Source organism: Gymnogyps californianus, chromosome 6 (assembly GCF_018139145.2).
Source record: "Gymnogyps californianus isolate 813 chromosome 6, ASM1813914v2, whole genome shotgun sequence".
Lineage (NCBI taxonomy): Eukaryota > Metazoa > Chordata > Aves > Accipitriformes > Cathartidae > Gymnogyps > Gymnogyps californianus.
Window position 1 is genome coordinate 9019984 of NC_059476.1, and position 22418 is coordinate 9042401.

At 36.7% G+C, this 22418-nt stretch overlaps 1 protein-coding gene across 1 annotated transcript in view; it reads right to left on the reverse strand.

Annotated features, from left to right (window-relative positions):
- ATRNL1 (attractin like 1) overlaps positions 1–22418 on the reverse strand; it is a 550130-nt gene that overhangs the window by 40612 nt on the left and 487100 nt on the right. Inside the window, exon 28 of the mRNA XM_050899286.1 lies at positions 14218–14332. Within this exon, the coding sequence (XP_050755243.1) occupies positions 14218–14332 (115 nt within the window). The remainder of the gene's footprint in view (positions 1–14217; positions 14333–22418) is intronic.

Here is a 22418-nt window from a genome sequence, read left to right on the forward strand (position 1 = left end):
TTTCTACACTGTTCCCCATTTCATGTTCCACTAAGACTTAGTCATTTGGAGGCACCGTTTAGTTGGTTGTATGTGTAGGCACAGTGCCATACCTAGATGCTAAAAGGATAGTGCAGAGATGCAGAACTCAGCCCTGGTCTTGTACAGACAGTATTGACCTGGATCTGCTATATCCCTACAGGACATGAGCTGACAAGCAGATGTCTCTGAACTATATTCCCTGTACCTCTCAGTTCCAGAATTATGAAGCAGAACTATCCAAGGCACACAAATAAGAGAAGTTGAGAAGCTGTCACGGTAAAGGAAGATGTCATAACAAGCAATATCTCTTCTCTAACAACTGTGAGCTAATTAACACCAACCCTGAGCTGTCAGCTATCTGTGGGTGGTTTGAGTTAATATCTTTGCTGGATCCAAACTAGCTCCTTCAGAAGGACATTTCTAGTGATTTCATAGTTCAGGGACACTTAATCCACAACCAGAAAGGATGCAGGCAATAACTGAGTTCACTGTTACAAACTCACTCTTATTACAAGAAAGAAGGTGTCCCATTAAGATGTATTTCCTCAGTCTGCTATTCAATTTTATTAACAGAAAGTTTTGAACTTTAAACCTTATGTTTTTTCCTTTGTACTTACAATAGCAATTGAATATATATAGCACAGAGAATAGTTCATCTCCCATCATTCATCTTAAGTGTTTTATACTTAATAATAATAATGACAGTGATATTAATTTATTTGTGTCCGTAAGCTTTAAACCTAGCCTTCTACAATAGTTGCACAATATTGATTGAAAGGGGTTAGATCAAACGATTCTAGAAATTGAGCAGCTCCAAACTTTAAGAGCTACTTTTAAGCAAGAACTGTCCCTATCATGCTTTTAAACCGCTAACAACAGAAAGCCCTGACATCCTTCTGTCAACATTTTCCTGAACCACAAATTGCTCATGCATTAGAAATTCACTTGAAATGGCATAAAAAGGCTGTGAAGTAAATGTATTCCTGAAGCCTGGGTCTGCAAGCCAGTGTAATTTCAGAAAACACCATACAGGCTGAAAAGACAGCAGATGCAAGGACTGAATTTAACTATAGATGGTAACTCAATTTATTTTCTCTGTAGTCTAGTAACTCAGTAAGTCTTTAACAGTTTTGTAAATAAACAGATGGATGTCATCAAATGCCACAGAATGATAAATCTGATTGGTCTCTGTATAATTTTGGATAGCTTTATCCCAAAAATAGACAGTGGAAGCATTTTACCCCAAGAATGTGATAAAATAAATGTGGGAAGATAGATTATAGGCAATTGCATTGTCCCAGTGATGAATGAAACTTTCCATGATGGTATGACTAAGAATCAGGACAGGTCTCAATGTAACTCTTTCTAGTGGTAGATTTGAACAGATTTGACTGCTGTTGATAAAAAAAGGTGCTTCTTTTCAAGGAATTCAAAGTTAGGTGAAGGAGGAATAGGTGTGTTGTGGTTTAACCCCAGTCAGCAACTCAGCACCACGCAGCCATTTCCCCCTCCCCCTCCCAGTGGGGTGAGGAGGAGGAAAGGAAAGGAAAAAAAAGTAAAACTCGTGGGTTGAGATAGGAACAGTTTAATAACTAAAGTAAAATATAATACTAACAATAGTAATATGAAATAAAATAATAGTAATGAAAAGGAATACAACAAAAAAAGGAAGGAGGGGGGGAAGGAAAAAAACCAGTGATGCACAATGCAATTGCTCACCACCCGCTCACCGATGCCCAGTTAGTTCCCGAGCCACGATCCGCACCTCCCGGCCAACTCCCCCCTGTTTATATACTGGGCATGACGTTCCATGGTATGGAATACCCCTTTGGCTAGTTGAGGTCAGCTGCCCCGGCCGTGCTCCCTCCCAGCTCCTTGCACACCTGCTTGCTGGCAGAGCATGGGGAACTGAAAAGTCCTTGGCTTAAGATAAGCGCTCCTTAGCAACAACTAAAACATCGGAGTGTTATCAACATCATTCTCACACTAAATCCAAAACACAGCACTGTACCAGCTACTAAGAAGAGAGTTAACTCTGTCCCAGCCGAAACCAGGACAAGGTGATAGGACCCCCCCGCTGAAAGATTTAAATCATATATAACTTTATCTTTGAAAGGTTTATGGTTTTAATTTAACTGTAAACCATCTGCTCCACCTAGTATGTGTTGACTGAATATAAAACCAGACCACCGATTTCAAACAGGAAGGACACTTACCATCCAGTGTGTCACTTGCACGGGGATTTGTTTACTTTACCTAACTTTGCAACTCTAACTCTGTTGAATCCTCAGTTTAACAGTACAAAATTAAAATCATCTGCTTGGTTTTCAGGAGGAACATGGCCGAATAAGGTGCTCTGTTAGGTAAAGCTGTGCATTCACATAGGCTGAATGCAGGCAAGACAGGCCCTATTACTGCCTATTTTCTATATAAGAAACACTGGGTCGTTGTGTCAATATCAAGAGAGTAGAACAAAACACAGCTTAATAGCATTATCTGATCACCAATGTTTCCATTTGTGTAAAATAAATCATACTAGTGAAAGATTTTTTTTTTCCACGAGATTTCTATTAAAAATGACATAAGTATCATATAACCTCTCTCAGCAAAATTCTCAAGTGAGAACTTCACATGTTTGTTAGTTGCCTTTATCACTTTTTTGGGTTGTTTTCGTTTTTTCTTTTCTTTTTCTTTCTTTTGTTGACATCTGTATAGTTCATGTCAAAAGAAGAAAAGCACACTACAATTTCTTTCAACTATGGAAAGCTTAGCCTTGCAGAGTGCCTAAGGGTCTGCCTGGGAGACAATCAAATTTGAAGACCTAACTTTACAGAACATTTTATTTTTCCTATTCATGAATTACTTTTCTTTGTACATCTGTCCTGGTTTCAGCTGGGATAGAGCTAATTTTCTTCTTAGTGGCTGGCACAGTGCTGTGTTTTGGATTTAGTGTGAGAATGATGTTGATAACATGCTGATGTTTTAGCTGTTGCTAAGTAGCGCTTATCCTAAGTTCAGGATTTTTCAGTTTCCCGTGTTCTGCCAGCAAGCAGGTGTGCAAGAAGCTGGGAGGCAGCATGGCCAGGACAGCTGACCTGAACTAGCCAAAGGCGTATTCCATACCACGGAACGTCATGCCCAGTATATAAACTGGGGGAGTTGGCCGGGAGGGGTGGATCGCTGCTGGGGCATCAGTCAGTGGGTGGTGAGCAATTGCATTGTGCATCACTTGTCTTTTCTTGGGTGTTATTGCTCCTTTTTTTGTTATATTCCTTTTCATTACAATTACTATTATTATTATATTATTATTATTAGTTAGTATTATATCTTATTTTACTTTAGTTATTAAACTGCTCTTATGTCAACCCACGAGTTTTACTTTGTTTTCTCCCGATCCTCCTCCCCATTCCACTGGGAGGGGGAAGGGGTGAGCGGCTGCGTGGTGCTTAGTTGCTGGCTGGGGTTAAACCATGACAACATCCTATCAATTTTACTCTGACTTTCCAAACCCTACTAGTCCTGTGCCTTCCTCATCACAGAATAGGCAAAAAGAAAAAAACATCACATCCAGTAATACAAGTATAGGATTTCACAGACTAAAAAAAGAAAATAAGGCCAAGCTCTGTAAACTACCACTTTGTTTAGAGGAAGTGATTATGGTGAGGAAATTAGAGCTGTGAGTAGAAAGGGGCCAAAATATAAAGGGACAGCAGTTCCCCACCCCTCCACATGGAGCCCATTGTGGGATCCTAAGGCTGTCCCTGCCATTTGACAAGGTAGGGAGCACAAGGTCCTGGCTACTATAAATCTTGCCCAGACCCTGCAAGGGACAAATCACTGCTAGAAATCTGTCCCTTTATACATCAACAGAAAAGCACATTGTGCAAGGTTACTGCTGACCTGCAATACATTCATCAAGAAAAATTCTTGACTCTTCCCTGGCTTCCAACAAACATATTATAATTATGCTATATGGAAGTCAATTAAGTTCTAAAGGAAGGAGGCTATCCACATTTTTTAAATTCAGAAAGCCTATGAAAATGGATAGAAAGCATCAAGCAACAAAGAAGGCTGTGTTTCAGAGGTAAAGAAATGTAAGAGTGAAATAAGAATTGCAAAAAGTCAAGCTGAGTTAGACCTTGCAAAGGTTTATTAAAACAAGCATCTAAAGATTTTCACTGTATAAATAAATAAGAGATCAAAAAAAAGAAGAGTCATTATGTAGAAAGAATGAGGCAGAGATCAAGTATTTTCTAAATATTGTCCCACGAGTGAATTATTTGATGGTTTTCAAAGAGGGAGATAATATTTATCAAAGAAGGTATCATCAACATGGATAATGGAATGAGGATATGGAAATAGAAACAACAGAATTTTTATGCATTGACATTAGGGTAATCAGAACACTAGTTCTGTAAGAATACAAGAGAAAAAAGGCTGGTAACAGGGAAATTTAATAATCTGTCATGTCAAATGCAGTGGCATACAAATTGAGAACAGTAAGTGCTGTTTATATCATACTAAAAATTGTCTAGGTTAAAGAAAAAAATATTTAGTTCTTTACTGATCTATTAATCAGACTCAGCTATATGGTACTTGGCAAGAAAGAATAATTAAAGACAGACAGGTAAATGGAAAATGGGTCAAAATGCACCAACATTTCATCAAAAATTGTGCCAGACCAGCCTGATAGTTTTCCACAATAAGCTAACTGATTTTCTGGGTAAGAACATGCAGAAGATTTTCTAGATTTCTGAAATTTTATACTGCGGGAAATTATCAACAGACAAAAAAGATGAGATTAGTACAGGAGCTATGGAGAGTGCACAATTGCATGAAGGAGAGAAAACGAAGAGTAGTTCTGAAGAGGAAGAAGTAGTCCGCTGAAGATATAGCATGGCAACAAGAGTCAACCTTTTGACCAGTCTTTTTTAATATTTTCATTAAAGAGCTTGGCATAAAAGTAGGAGTATGCTGCTGAAATTCAATCATGACAAACATTGGTATGAATCATCAATACAGAGAAGGAGTAGAATATGATCCAGAAAGAGATACATGACCCCAAAAACTTGAGGAATATAAATATACTCAGATTCAACAGTGCAAAATTCAAAGCCATGTATTTTGGGAACAAGCAGAAACTTATACACTAAAAGTTCACTGAAGAAGAGCAGAAGGGCAGGGATGTAAGAAGTTGGCCACAGAAAGACCGAGTTGGAAGGGGTGAAAATTGTTTAAAAAAAGTAAAAGTTAAATGGGATACAGCAAGGAAATGTTACTGCCATTGGGCAACACCAGATGGGACTTCACATGGCACTCTCAGTACAACCTGGCCAGGCAAGGTAAAAAAAGCTGAACTGAAGCTGAAACTGGGACAGTGCTACAAAGGTGTTCAGAGGACTGAAGAACATGTTTAAAGCAGACCTCATTTGCCTTAGCCTGGCAAAATGAAGGTGGAAAAGAGATACGATTGCTGTGTTAAAACATTGTGGGTGATAGATGTCATGTCGAAAATAAGATAACCCCTGAATACTTCAGCTGCTGATCAGCAGGCAGGTATGGTGGAATGATGATGCTTCTTTCCAGGCTAGAGCCTTCGATTTGAAGGTTTGGGTTCTAGTGCGTCTGTTCACAGCCAGAAGCTTAGGATCACGAGCATCCATCATTGCCTCTCTGTTCCCCATGATGAGTGGGAAGAGGATATCACCAAATTGCCATTGGGATGCAATCTGAAAATGGCTCAGCCAACCTCCATGAACAGTGGAGGAGATGTACATGACTGTACTTACATTTCACAGTGTTCAGAACTTTTACAGCCTTGTCACACATTCTTTCAGTTCCCTTTATGCAATTAAAGGTGCAAAAGCCCCCAACAGGGGGGGGGGGGGGGGGAAGCCTATTTCTAATACTCTGGAGGAACAGTGACAGTTTTGGTTTGAACAATGAATAACTAGTTGTCAAAGAAATGTTCATGGTATTTAACAGTTTTTATTAATATGTCTCATTTTACTGAGTCCCTCTAGGGCACGAAATCCAGCGATAAAGTTGTACAACAACCATCTCTACCTCCTCTGTTCTCCTTTTTTTTTTCTTTTCTTCTTTTTTTTCCAGCTGATTGCTGTACAGTATGCAGTTTTTACTGTCCAATCAATAAGTAACTTCTGCCAAGATTTGTGGAAGACACATTGCTAACATTATACTGCATGTTCTTCATATTAAAGCATTTATGTCCTTTTCAAACAAATTCTTCAGAATATAATGGAATCAAGGTTGTATGGCTAGAATGATGTAAAAACTAATTCATAACAGAACCACCTAAAATTCTTTAAAAGACCAGACAAAATCAATACCTACCTCATTCTTCATCACTTACAAAGCTTACTATGCTAAGAACCTCCGTGCTTTTCAGGTAGACTTTACCCTGTAGGTTGCAAAAATAATTGCTTTGGGTTTGGGCTGGAGGAGGGGTGGTGGTGGCTACTGGGTCTTATTATCTACTTTGTTTTTGCTATTGCCATAAATATTTTTTAAGTAATCATCAGCACCATCTGCCAATTACCACTGTGTTCTTTTCACAGTGTCAATACTATAAACACAGTCTGCTCCCTCATTTGATACAGTGCTGAAGAATGGAATTAAGCAGAAAACAGTCACTCCAAAAATAGGCCTTACTATTTAAAAGAAAGCAACTCCTTCAGTAAAATGATCTTCAGAATAAATGATTTCAGTTTCCACCAAGTCTTAAAGAGCTATTTTGCTAAGCATCTCCAGTTAACTAAAAAGAACTCCAGATTTTACTTCTTTTGAGACCATGGCACTTTACAAACCAGTCTCTCAGTGACAATAAGTTGAAGTTACTGCTTAATGTATTAATTAGGAGTTTATTTTTAGTTATAGTCATTAAACTCTTACAAAGACCATTTTGATTTTCTCACACAATTTTAACTTTTTCTATTTTTTGAGCATTTAACTGGCAGCATATTGGTAACTAATATGGAGTATCCCTCAATGCAATTACCAAAATTACATTTCTATACAAAATGCTCTAGTCATGCCTTAAAATCACTCTTCAAACAGTCGAAACAGTAAAGGTAAACTTTCAAAAAATTCTTTTCCTCACTGAGTCTTTTATAATAATGCACTTTATCTGCAGAGCTTCTGGTCAAATGAATACAGCCATGCACCTTTGCAAGCTGAGCTATGAAAATTGTCACTGCGATTTCCATCATGGAAGCATCACTCGTACAATGCAGATGTATAATATTTTCTGGAGACAGTTTTTTTTCTAGGAATGGTGAATTGTATGGCATTGTAAACCTTACTTTGGTTTCGTCCCAGATAAAATGCCTGACTCACCCCTGTATTTTAACACAAATTCTAGACATCCACACTATTTTGCTGTAATACATAGTTTGGCTTATTTCCAGTTGCATGTTGGCACTTCAGAGAAGATGAATAGAATTGAGATTTATTTCAATATTTCATAGGAGAAATCTTGTTATTTATGATGGGGGGACAGACTGTCCCTTCTAGGGGTATTGTGAAGTTGGTTTTGCTCAGTGTTTTTATACTGCTTTCCCTGTTTACATGTCACTTTATTCTACCTAAAGAGTATTGTTAGATTATAAATATAAAATCTACTTCTTTGATGCATCCATAAAAACTTATGTCAATAAAACAGCAAATAATGAAAATAAGCCAATAGTCTGTCTCCAAAATTACAAAGAAGGAGAGATGACACTCAGTCTAGAGAGGCGGACTGGTACAGAACAAAGAACAGGATGATGCAGAGAAATATGTTTACTTAAATACATATGTAGGATACCCAGATACTACTTTGATGGGACTAATAAACTGGCTGGGAAAAAACAGAATGCAGAACTATATTCTGTTTTATCTAGACTTACACCCTTTCACAGATTCCCTTTTTTTTTTTTTCAATATCACTTTTAGGTTTCTTGTTTATATGTTTAGGAGTCTAAATAACCTACCAGTTATGAATATCTTCCCATTTCTACCTCTACCCCCCCTTTTCTTCTCCCAACATTCAGTACTCATGGTCTTTCTTCACTCAACTCTGCTATATATATGAATAATTGGAAGTCCCACTTCTAAATGAAGGAACAAGAGAAATAAAGCCTTCTAATATAACTTCAGTACCTCTTCTCTAGGTTATGCTCTTCTCTTTCCCTGGTTCTCTTTTGCTCAGTTGAAGGCGCTTTTTTTGTCAGTAAGTATTAGTCCAGGTATGCCTTCAAAATGCTTCATGCAAGACTCTATAAACAGTTAATGCCACATTTTATATAGCATGAAACATACACTTAGTGTAAGCATTATTCCAAAACAGATATCTTGCCAGCACTCCTCTCTACTAGCTACCTGACATTATACCACACATACAGCTCTTGAACCCGTAAGTTGTTGTTTTCCAGTTTGAACAGAGACCACACAAAGGACAAACAAGATTAATGATCTGGCCTAGCCCTCTGCTCTAAACAGAAGCAAGCCTTGAGCCTTTTTTTTTTTTTCCCCTTCTGAGTATAAGAAAAAGTCTACAAAGAGGTGAAATAGTGTACCAGAATATGTATGTCTGAGAAGACAAGGGGTTAAAGTGGTCCTTAGCAAATGAGCCTCTGAAGTTCACCCTCAACTCTTCAGCCTCACCGCTGCTGTGAGGCAGGAGCTTTTCAGTAGGCACACGGATGAACTTCTAATGCAGAATCAGGTTCAGGTGTTTCCCTGTATTGCCCTTGTCTTTTCCCTTTGAGTACATGAGAAATGCTAGAACTCTCAACATGCACACACAGGCCCTTAATAATATGTACTCCATACATCACACTGTACAACTCAATTTATATTGTGTTAATAACTTTTTCATTAATTCGTCCTGTATTTTCACTCCTTTAGTATTCTGTAAATACCCTCCAATAAGAAAAAAGGCCCTAAAAAATTCAACCATCTTCTGTATGTCTTAATTACAGTATATTTTCATAAACAACTTTAACATTTTTCTACAAGAAACTCTTTACTCATCCTTGTAGTCCTACTGACTTTATATTGGGTTATTTTGCAAATATGAAGGGACTGAGCAAGGAATGTGTTTGTAGCAGGTAGAAATTCATGGGACTGACTTGTCCCCGGTCTATGTCTGCAACTATTTCACTGCCTAATGAGATAGGTACACAAATGAACCCATTCTACATATGAAAAACCCTAACCTATGGTTTTGCTTCCAAGGGTCAGAACAATTGAGCAATATCATTAAATATAATACTCTATAAAAACTATTCGTTATTTCATATTTATATGAATGTGCCTCATGATATGTATTACCTTTTTTTGTATTTTAATCCGAGAAAATTAGAAATAGAACCAAGAAAGCCTTGTTACTGAAAACCCCCCATCCAGCGCTAATTGTCTTGTAGAACACTTAATGAGTCGTTATTCATTATGATGGTGAGTACAGGGAAGGCAGATGGTATGGTAATTTTATTGATTCTGTGATCCTACTGTAGCTTGCTGATTAAGTAGGATTGAACGCCACAGTTAGTGTGGCCAGAATTACATGAAATTCTGTTTTGATTCAAGGATATCAGAGAGTAACTTTCAGATAGCACTGTTGGAGAGGCCTGCCGAACATGAAATTTTGCTGTCTTCATTTCTATTTATAGCAACAGAATTTTGCGTGCAGTCTTCCAGGATGTACATTCCCCAACTTCCACTGCGAAATTATTTCCACTGAAGTCACTCTATTAATTACTATATTTTATTTAGTTCTTGATTTTGATTTCCAAGTGTTATTTTTAACTATTAAGTTAGATTCACCTCACATAGTCATAGCCATCTTGATGTTAGATGTCCTCTATGGTTTAATAGAGAGACACTCATACATACACCTTCAGAGACCATTCGGCTCACTGTCTTCATAGGAAAGCACCTTTACTGGGTGCTCTACCACTTTTACCTGCTTGGTAGATAGGGAAATTTTGCTATGTGAAAGTAACGTAACCTGTAAATAATTCACAAATTACATTGTGCTTTAAAGCATTTACTGGCCTTATCCAAGAATGATGCAAACATCAGAGTTTTATAAACATATTGTACAATACCTCGATACCTCAAAGTGTGGGATTTAGTTGGCTTTAATAATAACGATGACATGATCACAGTTCTTTTACCAGAATTTATCACACTATTGAGCTATTCCTTCTGTATTGCCCAATATATCACCAGAGCTGTATGAAGACCTTGAAGGAGTTATTCTTGGTCTTTCCACTGCTGGTAATTCATTGGCACCTTTTTCTGCATTAAGTAATTTATATATTATCCACTTGTTCTCCCTTTTTTTTTTTTTGTGTCTAGCTTGTTTTGTTCAATACTCTTTGAGATGTATAATTTAGTTCTTTCTAGAGATCTGGTTGCAGCTGCTCTCATTATTAGATCTCCTTTGATATTAAGAAGAGTTTAAGCTATTTAAAGCATGGGGTCAGACACTACAGCAATAATAGATGATCTCTAGCTTCCAATGTGTCATAAAATCTGTAAGACATGTGTGTGCATTGTATATTATAACATGCCCACAGCTGCTTGAAGAAGTGATTTTTCTGATACGCACATACATTGATGCATGCATATTGATATAACACATAAATTGTACAGAAAATTGCTATTTTTCTGAACCTTTAAATTTTGATCTGATTACTCAGGTACAATGCAGCCAATGAGACAACTGACGAATGAGGAAAGCACATGTTCTATAAGTCAATCCAAAATTCAGAAATTTAGTTTTTATCACTGCTAAACTTCCTTAATGTTTTTCATTGATCATTCTAATTCATAATTTGGTTCTAATTTCTACCTTAATCCAAGCAAAATTTCATTTAAAAACAGTTGTTACTCTAGAGAAGTATAATTGAATTGTTAGGACTCTTCAAAGCTTACATGTAAAAGAAAATGTAAGGTCTACTGTGCTACACCTAACCTACTACGATGGTAACATTTATTGACTTTCCAGATTTTCAGGATGTTTAATTCTACAAATCATTCCTTCATTGAAAAAGTCCCTTTTTAAAACATGAATCACAATGAATTGTGTTTCTTTTTTTCACTAAATTCATTTTTATCAATATTACATCTGAATCTACATGACCAATCTGTGTAAGACCTATCTTAAACCACGTATTAATTTTAAGTAGGTTAATTGTGTTAACCTAGCTGTTTTTTGTATACTTATAGGATTAGCACTTAGAACTAAACAATGCTGTCGAAAGTCTGTAAAGTTCTGAGTATTTTCTGCAGGAAGTAAAGAGCACTCAGATCTCCACTGGGACATATGGTCTCTCCTAGAGAAGTTTTTGCCTTGCATAGCCTTTGGCCAAAGCCCACCATCTGTAGTTTCAACTTTTCTTCCAGCTGCTGATAAAGGTGAAGTATAGAACATATGCTGCAGAAAGAGTAACCTTTACATTAGGGTTTGGTTGTCTATGGTTTTTTTTAATATTCAGAGACATTTTTCAACAAAATATTTGTTAATATAAACCTTGGAAACAAGTAAAACTCACTTTTGATCAAATTCAGATCTTAAAAATATAGGGATACAACTAACAACTCCAGTGGAGCATAGACTAGTTATTTGTGGAAAGAATTAGCTTTCCTCATTTTGGAGAAAAGGTAACACAGAACAATATAGGCATTCCCTTCTTATATTTCAGACATATGCATATAAGAAATGAAACCCACAGTCTCTCTTTGTGAACTTGAGAATCAGTATCATTGACGTATCATTTAAACAAATGTTTGACACGCTGTCAGTTTTATCCTAGAACGATCCCAATGAGCTTGAAAATGGTTATATGCTAGTAATAGAGGATTCTAAAATTACTTGGCAAGACATAATTACTGAACACACTACTTCCATCCACCTAAATATCTTTGTTTTAACCTAGCTTCGGTCATAAGGGAAACCAACTGCATAGCAAACATGTCTGCTGCACAAAGCTTCTACATCATTTCAAATAACTTGGCACAGTTCACAGCATCTGCTCCTAGGAAGCCCAGGAAAGAAGCAGCAGGTAGTGCTGCAGGACAGGAATGAAGTGAATTAGTAGAGCTACAGGTATGCCAACAAACTTGCATAATAGCTTCTGCCTAGACTACGCATGGTTACATACAGTGAAAGTAGTCCATGAGTACCAAAATTCATTATAGACAAGAAAAAATGATTATAGCAACATAATCTAATACAATCTAATGGTTGAATCAGCATGGCTGCACACCTCAAGCATTTCTATTTGCTTTTGACCCTGAATGAAGTGAAAGTTGTGGGACTAAAAGTTTTAGATATTTTTTAATACTAAATGGCTGCCAAACACCATAATAACAAAAGGAGGAACAGCATTTGAAATATATGCCTGCAAAGCTGATGGAAGGCAAAGTAATAAGAGGACAGAGCAGAACAGGAGGACATAACACATGTAAGAAAGAGGTGTATTCTTTCATAGACTGAGCAACATTCAAAATGACACATCTACTGTGTTGTTGAACCCAACTCCTGTTTCAAAAAGCCTATTCCATCCACATTTTACACACAGCAAAGAACAGCAATTACTTTAAAAAAAATTGTATATAGTAAATAGAAGCTGATTATGAAGTAACTAGATAAATACATTTTTACTGCCGAGAAGCACATCATAGGTAGATTTGAAAACAACAGAAAAAAAAACATTTTAAGCTCCAATTTCAACAATTACTTTTAATTTCCTTTCATAATGTTTTTCCTTGTTGTAAGACTATAAACACCTTCGTTTCTTTTTCATTTCCTTAAAACATGAACAGGGAATACGCTAAACATCCTTCCTCCCTCATTGCTCTCTTCAGAGCACTTACGTTTATATACTTCTTCCAGGAAATGTATTTGACAAAGCATCAGTAATACTTTTATTTTCATAGCACTTCCAGAAATGATATTCCAAGCCATAAACAGCATTTTAAGAACTAAGTCCTCATCTCAGGACTCGGGGGGGGGGAAAATTGTACACCCACCCCCCGCCCCCAAAAAAACCCAAAACACCCCGAACTAAAAAACCCAAATAAATAACAGATAGTCATCAGGCCAAAAGAAGAAGAAAGAACACTCAGCTGAGCTTATTTCCAACATAAGTCAGCTGAGTTTGCCCTCATCATCATTACTCAATACTTTTTAATCTCTTAAATGCATTTTTGAAGGTTAAAAGGGTATCTTTTTGGCTTTTAATAATAAAAGTTAGCCTTAAAGCATATTTTCTGGTTTATAGGAGCATTTTGGGCACATACCATGCAGCTTACTATTCGTTACAAAGGTGTTCATTTTGGCAACAGCTCCAATGAATTCTGAAATAGTAAAGTGGTCATCTGTGCAGCGCCACATTACTGTCTCAGCTTTGTTGTCATGAGCATTTTGTATCATATCATTGTAGGCAGTTATTTAAAGGATTTAAAAAGTGTATTTAGGTACCTCCTGTTTAGGAAGTATTTTATAAGAATGGCTGTAATGGTTTTGTACAATTGTCTAGCATAGATCAGATAAGGTAGATTACCACAAAAAGTACTTCCAGATAATGCAAATGCTGCTTTAAAATGAGCTGGGATCATTTCTAAAGTGAACACCTTCCTAATGAAGCAGACACACTCACTCACACAATCCCAGGTTTCATCCGACAGGCATTCTGGGAAATGCTAATATTTTAATTGAATTCTGGACAGCATAGCATTGGGATTCACGGTGCAAAGGAACTTAACTAGAAGTTAGTGCACTAAACATCAACTTGAACTGAGAATACTCAACGGTATTCCTTATATAGCCTCATTTATAGCAACTTGAACTGAAACTCCAGAAGTGGGTGCATCTGAATTTTGTTTGCCCTACAAGACAACATTGAAGAGTATCGGTATGCACACATATTGTTTCAGGAAGCACTAATGAGATATGACATTGTACACCAGCCTAGTTTGACCACTGGACTTTTTATTTGGGATACCACATCAAATTCTAAACAAAAAATCCTCATTAAACATTGGCCCTAAACTGAACTTCAACTTGACCGAGTAGCCCCTTGTATTCATCTGCTGTGCCATTATTTTGGATCTGTGTGGGTGCATTTGTCCAAGTAGACTGCACTGCACGAGGACAGACATGACGCTCATCAACACGAGCCTTACCTGACTGACCAGGGGGTGGGACTCCTGATGATCCTCTGGGCAGACATAAAAATACCGTGAGGACTGCGGCTCTGTTTCCTGAACATGGCTCAATGGCAATCGGTTTAGGAGCACCCTGAAAAAAGGAAGATACCTATGTAATGTCCGAGATTTCCATTACTTTTTTACTTGTACATTTTTAATTTATTTTAAGGTTCACTGTAACAGTAGGAAGATATTTTTCCCGATTAGTTCTTTGCATTTAAACAGATTGTCCTACCCATGTTAATTGACTTTAAAATGGGCTTTAGCAGCCCACACTGCAAATCTAACCAAACAGAAAAAATGAAATTATCATAAAGACAACAAAATTATACTTAATTTTGTAGCTCACTAAATGTAGTGATATCAACATCTTAAAACTTAGAATGCAGCAAAACCTTTTGGTATACACGCTGGTATCTGAGAGTACCAGAATTTCCCCTATTCTAATAAGAAATACCCATGGGAAAGAATTGTGCTTCAGCAGCATCCATTACCTAGCCCTCCTAATGCCAAAACCATAAAATGAGAGAAAATCTATATTATATACAGATATATAAAGATAGCAAATCCCTCTTGAGTTTCCCAGACCAGTAAGTCTGCCTTCTCTGTGTCTGTCCTGGTAAGCAAATGATTTCTTTGAGGCAGGACCTTCCTGAATATATTTGCATAGGCAGAAAACAGGTGCAGTGTTACTATATTTAAATAAATTTAGAAACTCTCTGAAAATGTTGCCTGTGCGATTATCATCTTACTTCGTCTTATATAAAGCTATGATAATGGTGTTTTTACTGGCAGGAGGTATGTGCTGTTACCAAGCCTCTCTCTCTTATTAGCTATACAGATCTTTTAATTTGTAGTTAGCTTTCGACTAAATGGTTGCGGCCATATTGTTCTCAGGGTACCAAGACTGAGGACACCAGGAGCTGGAAAAAAGCAAAGCAGTCTACAAAACCATAGAATAATAAGTTTCTAATATGACAATTTACAATGTTTCCATATTTACATGTTTCCATGCTTTGTGCTTACTAAGAGATAGGCATTTCACTTTGGAGAGCTTAAACATTTAGTCAAGCACTAAAGATATTTCTAAAAACATTAGGCCAAAATCAGCATAAGCATTTGTTTCTTTGTTTTGTTTGCAAATTTTTAGAATGTCCGTCATGTTCCAAGGCAAAATACGAGTTTGATGTTTTGATTCAAAATTCAAAGCTATAAAACTTTCCATTTATATGCAAAATGCAATGTATATATAAATGTCAACTGATTCAAGTATACTAAGAAAAATGATAGTTTAGCCAAGTTAAATACACTGCAAAGTACTAGATATAAAGAAAACAAAGGCACTTCCATCATGTAAAGCAATTATCATTTTCTATTTTTCTACCTCCATGTAACCAACATTTACATTCCTTATCAGTGAAGATAAGGAAACAGAGAATACAGCAATAAATCAAACAATAGATAAATATACTTATTTTTTACTTCATGGTCATATTTGAAAGGCATTTCTGCAGATTCATTTGAGGCGACAGCATTAAAATAACTTGGGCAAGGAATGTCATCTAATTTAAAATTGCCATGACATAATGAATGACAACTTATATTCACTAAAACCTTACCAAACAATGAAACAGAAAAGTAAAACCCCGAAAGCTTCAGCTAAAAACAATAATTTTTTAAAAAAACAACATAAATATTTTCTAATCTGAGTGTACTGGATTTGTAGCATTTAATAATAATTTTTTGTAATGCATTGGCTCAATATAGGCCAAAGGAATAGATTCTGAACTTGTGTAAGCTGGTGTGTATCTGTTGACTACCACGGATCTATTCTCAGCAAAACATTTAGACAGGCATTGCTGGATGATATGATTCTATACTAAAAGCAACGCAGAAAAGGGGGAAAACAGAATAAGAACCTTGCTAATATTAGCAGCATTGATTGCCCATGCACAAAAATAGTGGAAGTGGATTATTGGGAATGAAATGGTGTGGGAAAGTTTTCTTATTAAGGTTTCTTTGACTTACATATGTTGAAGGGCAATGTAAAAAACCATACAAAAATAATGGTAATTCTTCTGATCATAACATTTAATATAGAAAAGGGTCTTGATGGGATCATTCAGATTAGCAGCTAGTCTGTGCCTTGGGCTGTTTAAATCTAATCAGACAAGCATAGGCATAGAATAATATAATATAACACAGCACTGACAGCAGTCTGGTGTAGACCTCTCTGATTACTTCTCCCACTACTACACGCTTTCATTCACTCCTATCCGTTGCACTTTCAGTTATCAAAATCTAAGGCTTCCCAACTGTCACACACTCGTATCACACCTCCCCTTGGGCCTAAACACGTGCCCCTTCATTCCAGCACTTCTACCTATCTCTCTCTTCCCCAACCATCCAGACAGGGATGCAGCTCCATGCCAGTTAAGTTCATCTCCCTTCGACCCCGTGCTTCCTTCTTCACCCGGCATTGGCCCTGCTTCTGCATCTTCAGTGCAAAAGAGACTTCCCAGTTCCTAGTTCCCTAGGAACTCTAGGCAAGTTCCTGCAGCAGGAGCTGTGAAGGGAGCGGACCAGGTGCTCTTCATGTCCATGGACAGAGTGACATAAATCGGGGAGGTGGTTAGTCAGTGACTCCCGTGCACTCACTAATATGATAAACAGACTTTACAAATAAATACCTTTACATGGGGCGTCACAGACTGTCTTCCACTACATACTAGAACAACAGTACCTGAATCCTTATACGGCGTTTACGATTGAAATAGTTGGTATTACTAATGCAAGCAATAGAGTATTTAAGTCATCTTTCCTGATTTGTCACAATGGCAAATCAAATAACATGATTCCTTTCTATTTGAAAAGGCAGACAAAATGAAATCTTCATTTTAAAATGTAATTCAGAATACAGTTTATGCAGACACACAACTGAAAGGAACAAATTTACCATTATGCCTTTTAATTTGGTGAATAATTACTTTATTATAAATCAAAATGATGATATTTTCTAGTGCTGTGTAATATAAAACTGTTCATTAACAAGCCCCGTCCTTTTCTGTTTGAAGTTTATACTAATGCTTTTCAAAACACAATTGGAGGATATTATATCTGATAAATATTTTTCAGAGGACTTCATCCAAAAATCAAATACAGTAAGAATTTTGTATTTGTGCTTATTTGTTCTTTATAGAACATTATGACTGAAAAAGCAGATGTCTTATCTTACCTCACATCATTCAGATTTGCTAGCAAAAAATCACAGAAGCATAGAGCAAACGATAATAATTTAGATACCCTAAGGTTTGTCAGTTGTTTAAAGATAAATACATAACCATGAATCAAAGTTATTTCACAGTGACATAACGTGTTCTCTGAAATGTGCCATTTATCATGCATTTTCCACGGGTTTTTTGGAAGAGATAAGGCACATGTTTGTTTGCCCAAAGCACTTAGCTACCATGATTTACTTGCTAGAATTACCTTTTTTTTTCCCTGTACAGAAAGTGACTTACGTTTTTGCCAAAAAGCACAAATGACAATCATAGAGTTAATAAAACTTTATCAGTGGAAGACAGAATAAACAAATATTTCTTTATTTAACAACCTTTTAGTCGTATATTCCCTTTCTTACACACACTATGACAGAAAGAGTTATGTCAGTTGGGAAGGTGAAAAAGAAAGGAGAAGAAAACCACGAAGGAATAAAAGGGTGAAAGAGCATATATTATTATTGATAGCAAGAAAAGAAGAGTAAGTCAGTGGATGTAGAAAGAAGAAATAAGTGGAGAGGGTAGGGAATAAAACAGAATTTAAAAAAAAAAGAGAGATAAGGTTTTATCTGCAATTTAAGTGTGTAGTCATATATTTATTCGCAGAAAACAAGTATCAGAAGTCATCTTCCCAGGGTCCTAGATTTTTAGCAAAGAAAAGGTTCTCCATTCACCAGATTTTTTTCTGAAAATCCTACAAAGACCTAGCCAACGTCCAGCTGCCTAGGTGAGTTTGTGAGGAATTATTGAGCTTTTGGAAGATTCTTGCTCACCCTTGACCTGTTTCTATAAGAAATAAATTTCGTCTGGATTTCTTTTTCCTATACAAAGGACAGATGACAATACTACCATTACTGACATAAAAACATATGTCAGTGCATGCCATATTCACACCGGTATTAAAAATATTTCTAAGTAACTCAGCACATCTGCTTCATAATGACAAGAAAGTAAACAAAAAAATAAACCTGTTTTGTTAAGTATTGAAAATAACATCACATCTTGCATTATGTTATTTGGCTGTTTAGGAATAACACAAATGAGCAGCTCTAAGAGTCCAGACCAAGGAGAAGCTGGGAAGTGTATTCTGTCACTCTTGGAGGGCAGGACGGGCAACAGAAGGCAGCAGCATGAAGAGGTGAGAAGAGCAGGAGAACACAACGATGACTAAAGGGATGTTCATGGATCTGCTATAAGGATTCAGAATCTCTTTGGGGGAAACACACTGAAACTTTAGCATCAATTCGTATCTATCGATGAAAATATTTAATACTGTGAATACGGGAAGATGAAAAGTGTAAAGTGTTTTGGCTCTATCTGTATTCCAAGAAGTGATGTCTCACAGAAGTGCTATAAAACTTTGGATTTTCGGTACTAAGTAATATCTATATATATTTTCTGTTCAGCATTCTAAGTTAGGTGTATCCAATTTTTAAAAGTGCATTATTATACCATAAGACAAATAGATCACGTAAGACTAAATGGCTCCAAACTCATGCCAAAAAAGCAATTAGAAAATTGAATCAAGGAATTAAGGATTAATGTGAGCATGTTACACCTGTCAGCAGTAATAAGTATTTTGACAAGAACAGAACAAAGTTTGACAGCGTGCACAAATACAGATCTGATATATAAATCAAGTATTAAAATGCAAACAACTATGCATTAATCACTGTGATGTTTCCTAACTAAAATGGTCTTAGTACTACTTATAAGAATTCATTATAAATAAAACTTCATCTCTTCTTCTTAAAAAAACAGCTTGACTTATACTTTTTGTTTTAGTAATAAATGATGCCAATTTAAACTTAGTTTGTAATCATATTATTAAAACAGAATGAATCTGGTGAATTCCACATAAACTAAGCTTGATGGCTTGGCAAATAAACAATCAAATCTGTTGTTGTGGCAGGATTAGTACCAGACTCAGAATGTAAATAGCCACTTTTCTGGAGTTCAATGTGCAAGACTTCAGAGGGGAGAAAAGAAAACAAGCAAGACTGTGTCCTCTGAAGAGGTAAGGAACGTAGAAAAGGAGGAAATGTAAAATTTAGACTGTTATATTACAAGTATTCACATCTTCATTTTCTCTCAGCTTCAGGTTCTTTTCCTGAATCCTTTGGTTATTTTCTGAGTTCCTTGATTTACTTGTGATAAGCAAGTCTCAGATTCAGAAAAGCACTTGAGTCCCTAAGTTGGATTTTGGTCAAATTTAGATACCTACGGGCAAACTCAAAAGCCTCAAAACCCTGTTAATCTTAGTTTCAATATTAAAAATTTCCCTATAGCTGAAGCCCTCTTCTACCTGCCCAGGCACGTCCTGGTCTCTCTTACACCCGTTCAGGATTCACCGGCATTCCTGCAGCTGCCCTGGATGTAGAGCTCAATCTAGGCAGCTGTTTTCAAAACATGCTTACCAAATTAGATTTTTACAATACAGTTGTGGCCACTTCCTTTTAAAACACAGCTGAAAGCAGAGGTACCTCTGTTCTTCGTGGAAAGAGGATTAATCCTGGTTTTCCTATTCTGCTTTTGCTAAATGCTTGAGGTGAAACACTCTGACCTATAATTAAAGATGCAGAGTAAAATGCTATGATTGCTCTGACCACTTTCAGTGCAGTAAAGGCAGACTTTTCAGCAGTGCAAGGGAGGAAAAGAAAATTCAGCGTTTCAAATTCACAGAATTCCATTGATGTCATTTGGGGGGGGCTTTTTTGGCCATTTTGCTGGAGATGGGAGACTCCCACTTGTAACCAACCTCCATCCTGTCCCCATCTGATTTTCTCTATGGTCATTTGCCAAGAGAATCAAAACCAACAGTAATGTCAGAGGAACGAAGAAACGCTGTCTGCTTCTCCCAGCAGAAGCCCACTGCTTTCACAGCACCCGCTGCTGCTCTAAGGAGAACCTGCCACTTTTTCCAGAGTGCTGAAGCTAAGGCAATGCCTCAGACAGAAACAAAGACTGTAATCAGTACTGCTGTTTTCTTAGACTATTAGTGCTATACTGCATTGCTATTCTAAATGTTGGGTACATATTAACTAATGCTCATTAACATACTTGTGAGTATGAGCTCCCACTCACCCAAAAGTTTTGACAATTTTCTCCACAGATTTATTCAATGAGTAATGAGCCTTAATGACAGTGCAACAGGAAAAAAAAAAAAGCTTTCACCAAATATCATTTGCGTGCCAGGAGAAATATACTTTAGGAAATACCGCAACAGAATAAATAAGCAAGGCTGGAGTTCTGAACGTTGCTTTGTGGCTGGCATAGGAAACACCAGTTCTTCATATGACCCTAGGGTTTTACTGAAATTATAAGCATCCACTAAAGATTTTCATTTAATCCATCCCGTAAATTTCCTCTCTTGCAATTAGTGAGTGGAAAGCTTTACCTCATCTAAACCTACAAGAATGGCCCAGAGCCTGAGTGTCCTCAATGCTTTGGGCTTCTACACGGCACCTTCTTTTGCCTGAGGATTTCTCAGTGATTCCTCACTTTGGTTAATGAGGTCCCACTAACCCATGCAAGGTACATAACGACGTTACCTACAGTAGTAAAAGCTGGAGAACATTTTGGAGTATCTTACAATTCTTCTACCTATACTGAAAGAGACTTGAGGTAACTGCTTTGCTTCTGTGACTGAGTCATCCAGCCAGCACTGATTTACTGGGAGGACTCTACCAACTCTACTTGACCTTCAGAATGAACCAGTTTTCCCTGAAAACTTCTACAGTGAGCTCATGGAGCTGAGATCAACAGGCTTATTGATAACAAAATGCAATCTGACCAAAACTATACTAACATTTCTTATTAGAGTTTTTTTTAATACTGAATTATCTTTCCAGAATAATTTTGCCCCATTGTTTTTGCAGAATATAAATCTCCATTAATTTGCTTGTTTCAAAATAGCAATGGAAATCTTAGAATATATTGGTACACTATCTTCCATAAGAAAAACAGTGGGAATTAAAAATAAAAAGAACACATTATGATTACCAAGCTGTGATTACAGCCCCGGTGAGCAAACTGCATTGTTATTCTTCAATTTATTGTCTTACCTTTCTATCTCAACTATATCAATATGCAGTGATAGGCTGTATTCTTTTTTGCAGTCTTTTCTGAGTAGAATGTGGTTAGTTATCAAAGGTTATGTACTGACATTAAATTTATGTATTAATCTGAAAGTGTTTATGCTCAGAAGAGCCATATTTTTATTATAAAAACTATATTTATTTGCAACAAAGTTACTCTCAGTTAATCTAGTAAGAGACTTCGTTTCAAAACCAAATACTATGTCATATAGCATTTTGTTAGCAAGAGAGTTATGAACTGACATTCTGATTAAAACTGATTTATTAAGACGAAGCTATGAGAAACACCTGCAGACGCATTTATTTTCAATGGGGTTTCCAGAAAGAACTCCTACTCAGGTTTCCTATTGAGCTCTCACCCCACTTCCTAGAGGTTGCTTTTTCTGAACTGTGACGCTAGTGTGAACCATCCTGCAGTTTTCTTGACTTTCACAAGTGGCTGAACAGAACACAAGACACTGAAGTTAAATCAAAATATCAGGTAGCTGCAAGGCACCTTGCATTTCTTTTTCTGTATGTCCATGTATGCAGTTTCCTGTCTCTTCATACTGTTAAATAAACTTGGTTTTACTTTACTGTTACATCTTGCTCACTAATAAGAGTAATTTCAGGTTAATCTGGAAAATATTGAACATAACTTACAACGGATGGTGTGCGTAGTAGTTGTACTGGATTACTGCCAGAGGTATCCCCAAGAGCCTCCAGAACATTCCCCTATTAAGCTGTATAAGTCTGATTAAAGGCTGGCAATGCTAGCATCCAGTTTGTGAAAAGAAATTTATCTTGGCAGCAGCTAGCTAGA